This window comes from Triplophysa dalaica, chromosome 11 (assembly GCF_015846415.1).
Source record: "Triplophysa dalaica isolate WHDGS20190420 chromosome 11, ASM1584641v1, whole genome shotgun sequence".
Taxonomy (NCBI): domain Eukaryota; kingdom Metazoa; phylum Chordata; class Actinopteri; order Cypriniformes; family Nemacheilidae; genus Triplophysa; species Triplophysa dalaica.
Window position 1 is genome coordinate 3,133,071 of NC_079552.1, and position 8,594 is coordinate 3,141,664.

At 40.9% G+C, this 8,594-nt stretch overlaps 1 protein-coding gene across 1 annotated transcript; it reads right to left on the bottom strand.

Moving 5' to 3' along the window:
* Positions 1–3,094: 3,094 nt before the first annotated feature.
* On the bottom strand, positions 3,095–8,136 carry dact2 (dishevelled-binding antagonist of beta-catenin 2). Its single transcript, XM_056760767.1, has 4 exons — positions 7,772–8,136; positions 5,811–5,943; positions 5,392–5,688; positions 3,095–5,290 (listed from the first exon to the last, which is right to left on the bottom strand). The coding sequence occupies exons 1-4, from the start codon at positions 8,006–8,008 to the stop codon at positions 3,492–3,494; spliced, it is 2,466 nt and encodes an 821-aa protein (XP_056616745.1). The 5' UTR covers positions 8,009–8,136; the 3' UTR covers positions 3,095–3,491.
* Between the last annotated feature and the right edge of the window lie 458 nt (positions 8,137–8,594).

Sequence of the window (8,594 nt, forward strand, 5' to 3'; positions counted from 1 at the left end):
AGGACTAGTAAGGATAGTATCAGCACATTGCCCTGGTGAATCCACTTGGAATTTAACTTTTAAGAATCAAATGTTTTTTCTTATATAGAGATGCACCGATACTAAATCTCCGCAGATACCAAAAGCCAATTATCTATTTAAAATTGCATTCCGGTAGCTCAGTACCTAAAGCATGGTACCAGCGACGCCAAGGGATTGCACATACTCCGATACAAATGTATAATAGAATGCAATGTAAGTCTGTCAAATGCATAAATGTAAAATCTGCCGATAACAATAGTTTGGTGGTTATATTAACGTGCATTAACTAAATTCTAAACGTTGAATTTATATTTCTTAACTTTCTGAATGTTATGATTTCAAAGAACATCAGTGTTTCAAACATTCCATATTGCCTACACAGAGCACAAATTCATTGCATTTCACATCGTCTTTTGATTGACAGGATAAATCGGCCCTAATCACTGGCTGTTCCGCTGACAGCCAATAGTGTGGAAAATCACTTTTATCATCAGATACCGATTGTTGGCCGATATATCGATGCTTATATATTATGCTTTGTTTTTTTGTGCTTATGCAACATATTATTCAACATAAAGCATATCTGAAAACAATAAAAAAAAATGATCTGTTTACAGTTTGGTGCAAATACACAAAGTGGATGTAAAGATGAGTATGAAAGTCACCTCTGAGGAATCATTTTGCATGACCAAACCTTTGAATCATCCATGTATATAAATCTTTCAAAGCTTGTCCAGGTCATTGGAGGATGGATTGGTCCCAGTGGGTGTTGTCTTGAGATATAATGAGATCACTAATAAGAGCAACGGTCCAGCAGAGTAATATCCCTCATGTGAATCTGATCTGCTCATAAAATTTGTATTGTATGTGTATCCTAATTTTGTCTTTCTCTCTGAAAATTCCCAAATAAAATATGTCTTCCTGGTGTGTATTGGTTCTCCCCTGCATCTTGAGAGTTTTAGTGAGTGTGAATTCCACTAGTTTTAACAGCTTTGAGAGACTATATTTTGGGGTTCTGTTGAGTCTGAAAATGTATATTGTGTATAAACTGAAAAAAAGAAATAATATTTTTTCGAGAGTACTGGCAATTTGCTAAGGGTTTTACTAAACAGGAAAAGTAAATCGATGCAACATAAACATTTTAAGCATCTATACACAAAAGGAAGAATTGATTAAAAGATTTTTGCATTAACCATAATACTTTTAAATTAATTATTAGTGTGTATCTTCACTTGTGTCAAATCCTAATGGCTTTAATATACAGGCCTGAGCTTACCTCTGTTACAATGCTGTATATTCAGAGAAAATTACTGCTGAAAGGTCAAAGCTATATGCCAAACAAAAAAGAAGCTGGGAGTGTGTGATCCTGACCCTTGTGTTGAACCTGTTGCCTTGCTGCATTGTATTGCGAAGGATCCGGGTGTCTGACTTGATTTAGCCGGACAGCTGGCTGAACTGTGAAGTTGAATGCAAACTCAAGGTCAAGCTTGCTGGCCTTGAACCGACGTCAAAGAAACCCGGCCTGACCTCTGATCTTTCTCTCTAATCTTGTCATTTGCTTGATGCTCTTGGTCGCAGATGCAGCTAGTGCAATTGGAGGTTATTGCATTAATGTATTTAGAGGACAATAGTATTACATTTTTGCTTGGAGGTGCCACAAATTTGCTCCTCACGGGCCACGGTCTTGCAGAATGTAGCAGATTAAGTCCTATGTCAGAAATCCCTTATTTCTTTACTATGTGGTACGCAAAAATAAATATGCAAGATGAGTAGTATGTCCAAATCCTTGTTTTTTTTTAAATCTGTATACGTGAGAAGAACCAAGCTGGTCTACTGTATTCGTCCTATTCTGTATTGTCAGAATGAAACTTTTCTATCTAACGAAGCCACAAGAGTCAAAGTTAATAAATCTAAAATACTACAAAACTGTGAGCCGGGTTGCTCTTTTCATGTGTAGGCGACCAAGAAATTTGGTCAAACTGTACTATAACACCAAAATATTGCTTTAATGTAATAGGTAAACAAACTAAGGGTCACAAGATGATGAAAAAGCTTTCCGCAATATGTGAAATATACAAGCAAGTGTGCACCTACTCTAGTAAGAACCCTCAATAACAACTAGATTTGCAATTCCACATAAAAATACCAATGCTTGCTAGAAAGGTTTCGGTAACCACAAGATTTACACTTTGGTTCTATACAAATGAAATTCCTAAAGCTACCCTAGGGGTACATGCCAAAAAACAATACCTTACAAAATATACAATGTGTTAAAGACTGTGTGGATGTTTCTATAGTGATAAGACCATGAAGTGTGGTAAATTGTAAGTAAAAGGTGATGAAAATCTTGAGTTAATCTCCTTTCAACCCAAGCGAAGATAAAACACATCCAGGGGGTCAAGGACCATCTGGTGTTCACCTGTGCGAGCGTATTCAAGCCTAAACCCCATTCCAACCTCTCTGACACTACAGGAATTTTAAGATTCAAAGACAGAGTAAATGAATGAAGTTTAAAGACCTGATGCTTTTTAAATTCACTCGCTGTCCGTCATCTCTTTTCTCTAATGCTCTTCTTTCATTGCCTGTTGTTAAAGCAGTTTTTATTATATCCTATAGATGTAGTTCACTCAAAAATTAAAATTCTGATATCATTAATTAACCTGTATGACTTATTTTCTTCTGCAGAACTCAAAATATATATTTTGTAGAATGTTGGTAACCAAACAACAGCTGTTTCCCTGTTCACTTTTATTGTATGGAGTCAAAAACAAATGCAAATAGGTACCGCTGTTGTTCGGTTACCAACATTATTCATACATTTTCTTTGGGGATTTTAAGTAAGAAAACCCTACAGGTTTTCCTTCTTAAAACGACAGGAGGGTAAACTTTTTGGTAGAACTATCACTTGAAAGACCTTCAGATAACTCCAAATCACTTCCAGATGTTGAGAGCTTCTTATCTGGTGTATATCTCGCATGGATTAAAAGCCTAAACAGACACAGAGAAACCATTGACTTTGTATTAAAAAATATATATATATTGAGAGAAAAAAAATGCACTGCTGGAACAAATATGAAAAGCAACATTTTGCAAGTATTTTTTTATTTTACAAATGTCAGATTAATTTGTTTTATTTACACAGCATTTTTGGAAGAGGTTTTTGTTATATTTAAAGATATGAAAATACCCTATTTACATTGTACATCAATACAAGACATTGGATCCAGGATGTTAATAAGTTTTCAAAATTTCTCAAGTCTAGTGACATTTAGACAGTGAACATGAACATGACATAGTAAAGGTTCCCGAGTTCACGTCTCTTTGGATATAAAACATGTAAAAAAAATCTCAACATTTTTGATCACAGACACGTTTGCAAAGTGAATTTACAAGTTAAACAGGCCCCATGTGAGTCCCATGTTTTTAAGGATAGCTATGTTACAAATGTAAAGGAATCATTACGTGTGAACCTACACTAGAGTCATCACCTTAAGTGATGCTGGCTGAAAGCGCCGGATCTTCTTCTTCAGTGCTCTGGACGCTTTAATACGGCATGACGCTGAATCTGAACGTGGTCGCTGCTGTATAGAAACGCCCGCAGCAGTAGGTCCCATTGTAGCCTGAGCCCAAACTAGACCGACTTCACCTTCCTCTTCTTCCTCCAACAGGTCCTCTTCATTCAGCGAGAGGCTGCTGTCAGAGTCCGACGCCGTCTGAGAGCCTTGGCTGGACTCGCTGTCTCCAAAACGATTTGTGGTGTAGTCGCTCATCTCCCCATCGCTGCTTGCCGCAATAGTCGAGTGAAAGAGCGATGCGCACTCCGCAGAGTATTCAGAAAACTCTGATTCACACCGAGGAGGGTAGCGGCCGGATTTTGGAGCGGGTGGATATCTAGATTCCAAGTAACTGAGGTAAGAAGAGGTGGAGAGAGATTGGCGGAGGGGTCGTGGAGCACAGCCCCACTGACCTGAACGAGGCCTTGCGCTGAGACTCCTCATCATGCCTGTCTTGCGTGAGGCTGGCATCTCTTTGGATCTTGGGGCGTTGAGGGTTGTGGGTAGCTGAATCTCGGATGCTGAAGGCCACTTTCTGGAACTCTGTTTCTTTCTGGATTGATCTTGAGGAATGTGCACAAGTTCAGGGTAGTGGGGTTTATGAGATTTGATGGGTTTGGATGTTTGGTGAGACTTGTTTTGGACGCAGTGCATGTTGACCAGTCCATTACGACTGCCGTCTGAGCTGGAGTACATGTGGGACTCTTCCAGATTGGTCACTTTACCTTGCTTCACCTCCGCTCGGGTCTTGGTGCACAAGTGTTTTTGCTGCTGTTTCTTCGTTGAAGGTTTCTCTGTGCTCTTTTTTCTCAGTTTGACGGATTTTGTTTTCTTGTCTGCCTGACGCACCTTCATCCTTTGAGACCCTGCAGGTACGAACTCTGCGTGGACGAACTCTTCTGAATGAGGTGTAAGATCAAAACTTCTTTGCTCCTCCTTTCTAAGACCAAAACTTGATCGTCTCTCAAGCGTCTTTAAGGCAGATGATGACTCAAACGAATGTCCGCTACCCTTATCTGAGAGACAAGGGCCAGACTCGGCGCTAGTTTTTACGATGGCATTATTAAGAGGAATGTAATTCTGATGGAGGTCTTTGAGAGGTGCCTGGTGTGTGTCACTGTACAATGGCTGGACCTTTACTAAATCTAAACTGGACTCCACACTTATCTTCTGGTGATTGTTGTTTAGTGCTGAAGGTGTCCTTTCAATGTCTTGTGTATTTGCTAATGGAAACGTTAGCTGTTGAAGAGACCCCCGAAGTTGAGGATGTCCATTGCTCATTTCTTGAGATCTGGGTCTTTGCTCCTCACTACTTTTAAAAGCAGTATGGGGGTCACGTCTTAATTCGTTTAACAGGCTTATCTTACTAGAGCTTCGCTGCAGGAGCTTGTTGATGTATCCCGTACACCGAGGTTTCGTGGACCCCTGGTTAGGGTTCTGGGTGACGTCTTTAAGTCCATCTCCAAGGTTTTCATCCTGTGCTTCAGACAGGACCTGGCATCCCTGATCACCCGTGATACTGAAAATGGGACTTTGTAAGGCCACAGCGTGAAGTGGGCTGGGGTAACAGTACACCTCTGTCCCGCTGCTCGACACCAGGTTACTTTGGTATTTGACGTCTACCGAGGGGTTGTGAAGGCTCCCGCAGTGTGTGGAGGTCTTCACGTCAGATCTGAAGGTTCCGATTCCAGATGTGATGACGCGGTCAAGATCACCTGCAGACACACAGAAAAATTCAGTAGGGTGTATATTACATTTCAGAAATTCACTCAGACTGTACTGTCTACAACAAGTCCTTTTACATTGTTATGCCCACCTGTGGAAACGGGTCTTTGTCTTGCTCTTTGTGAATTCCCTGGAGGCAATCGTATACACCCGCTTCCTAGTTTCACTCCCAGAGATCTTGGAACGTCGGTCTGGGCCGTGCTTTCATCAGCAGACCAACAACGGGACACGATGGTCTGCCTAGAAGCATTACGGCCAGGTGATGAATATGAACCGGAGAGGAGGGGAAGCAGATTGTTTTGAGAAGAACAGGAGAGACTCTCGCTGTAGACGGAGGTGCAAGAGTTGGACAGTGACCCTGAACCCCCATCACTGAGCTCAAAGAACCCTAAAGGCAAAAACGGACACTATTAGTTATTGTAAACATATCACTTTTGTGGATTTTATAAAAGAAATACCAAATATCTCATTGAAGAAGTATGTGATGTGTGAAGGTGTACGTTTACTCACCAGAGCTGGGTCTGCTGTCGCTCTCCAGATGCTCCGTGGAGGCTTTACATACGTCCAGTTTCAACTCGCTGATTTGTTGATCCAGCTGCTGCAAGTGCGTCTTCAACCCCACATCTTGCTTGCGTAGACGTGACTGCAGGTACAACACGCAGAACTTGTTAGCATGCAACATGCACACATACTAGCTTCACCAAATACATCGCCCGCATGTTACGTGGTATGACAAACAAGGTGTCTAATGTAACGTTTGGAAAGCGTTTACAAAACACACGTGGAGACCCTTAAAGTGTGCACACTGACAGTGAAGTGCTAATTTCCGTCAAGAAAATGCAACCTTCACAAGTCCACAAAGATGCACTTTTTAACAGCTTTTTAAACAAAACAGTCAATTGAGAACGCAGTAAAGACACAGGACCGGACAAACAGCGTTAACTCATGGGCTACTGTAGCTCAACTGACAGAATTTTCAATCCTTTTAATAGATTTGTAAGCATAACATTGTACGGTCAGTGATGCACGTTAGAACTAACTTACTCTGAGCTTAGTTGGGCTTTGCTCCAACTCAATCCAATTGAACAATAAAACATGAAAAACTGGACTGCCCTGGTCTAGACATTTACCAGCTGATATGACTCCTGCGGTTATACGACACAGACAAGAGGAGAGAAGGCAAAGAGAGGAAGCGAATAAAGAGGGAGGTGGTTGACTATTAACTAGACCAGGATAAAGGGTAGCTTGGGGGAAGTGCTGTAAGGTTACTAATCTCTCTCCTGCAGAGGAACTCAAACTATTGTGTAAACCAAATGTATAGGAACAAGGGGAAATGTGTGACTGTAAACCAGCTTTGCAAAAAAAAGAGGGGCACATCTGTGAAATATAAGAAAGATAGGCAAAAAATTATGAAACCCACTTCTTCTGCAGTCCTGTTTTTAGTTTTAGTTTCTAGTGCAAACCTACATCTCCATTAGTAAAGGTGTTATTGTAGATTGCACATTGTACGTTGCACTACCCTGTCCTTTGAAAACAAAGATGTCATGTGTGATTTCGTAATTTCGCCCATTTGATAGGTCTCTCTATCTTAATGCAAGAACATCTCAGTTATTTTGACCATCGAGGAGAAAAAGGGTTCAACAAAAGTCCAGAAGGTTCAAACGGCTGCAGGGTCAAATCTGTGTCGCCGACCGGGCCACAGTTCCTCTCTTGTTATTCTCATTAAATTGGGTTAATCATCAGAAACAGGCCGTGCTTCCCCCCCCAGGAGCTTTTGATTTATGACCCCTCACTATGACCCCCAGCTGAGCCTCTCTGATTCAGCACTGGAATCTCTCATCAAGGGCACTGACAACCCATGCGAAAAACGCACCAGTGAATGCTGAAACAGTACGAGTTCTGCATGTGACGGCTATAAACTTCATCTGGATTCACATTTGATGACGGTAAATCCACTAAATAAAAGAACTACATCATAGAACCAGATTGTACTTAAAGGGATACTTAGCCAGAAAAAAAACACTCTAGTAGATCCAAATCTGTGTAGATTTCGTTGTTCTGATGAACACGGAGAAAGATATTTGGAAGAATGCTAATAACCAGACGGATTATATTGACCATTGACTACCATAGTAGGAAAAAATATTAGATATTTTTTTGGTTCCGTTTAACACAAAAGAAGACGTGTAGGACATCAAACAGTTCTGGGGCACTTTTGACGACCATTGTATTTTTTCCTACTATGGTAGTCAATGGGGGGCAACATCTGTCTGATAAATTATGACAGAATTTTTATCTTTGGGTGAAGTATCCCTTTAAAGAAATCCACCAAATCTTGACAAAAACCTCTGAATCTTTGAACGGATTGAAGTTTAAAAAAAAGTTTTAAAAAAGTCTTTACATACAAATGCACGTTTGAATAAAAAATAATATAAACATACTAAAATGAACACTACTTTTAAAAGTCTTACCAGCTGTTGTTTGAGTAGATTAAGAGTTGCCTCTAATCTCAGCTCCTCTGTGCTCACACGGTCTTGTTTGGATGTGTCGGACTCTTCTCGGTCTTGGGTCAGAGCCCAGCGCACCCTGCTACTCTGTTTGTCCCGGAGGAGATGAAGCTCCTGCAGTCCGGCCAGGGCAGCATGTAGTCTCTCTCCTATCCTGCCCCGGTCCATTCCACTCGGTCCAGGTACTTTTCTCCCCGACATAATCAGACTTGTTTGGACATATCCTGAGAGACTTGAAAATAATCAAAGTAACGCGCTTAACTGTAAGTTAACTGTGCGACTTGCTTCTTGAGAATGAACGGCTGTGTTGGAGGTCCAGGCGCGTGAGCATCGAGTTTACATTACCTGCGTGGGGCGGAGATAGAACAAGCCCCGCCCACTCCGTCTCCTTGATATACAGTCAGTGAGCGATTGGCTGAACAGTGTCATGAGGGCAGTCGGTGAATTACCAATCCTGGAGGTCTGGCTCATGAATAATTAATGATTTTAGGTGACTGGACTCTCCTCAAAAGTTAGTGTGAGTTCATATTTATGAGCTAAGGATCAGAGACGTAAATGCTCTTTCTTGGACATTTGAGGAAAACATATGTATCTTGATTTTAATACACTTTAAGGATGTACATTTTATCATAGAAATGAGGGAAATTCACACACAATTGAAATTGTTTGAGCGCCAGTTGTTTCCAGAATGAGCTTCTCGCGCCCTCTTTCGGACATTGAGTGACATTACAGAAAACATAAACGCATTGCATATGATTAAATACATTTAATAATCACAACTCCCATT

Excerpts from the sequence above, each read along its gene's own strand:
- dact2 (XM_056760767.1), bottom strand. The coding sequence starts at position 8,008 with ATGTCGGGGAGAAAAGTACCTGGACCGAGTGGAATGGACCGGGGCAGG. Across the intron at positions 5,944-7,771 it reads ATCTACTCAAACAACAGCTG|TCACGTCTACGCAAGCAAGA; the intron begins GTAAGACTTTTA and ends TTGTACCTGCAG. Across the intron at positions 5,291-5,391 it reads ACAAAGACCCGTTTCCACAG|GTGATCTTGACCGCGTCATC; the intron begins GTGGGCATAACA and ends GTGTGTCTGCAG.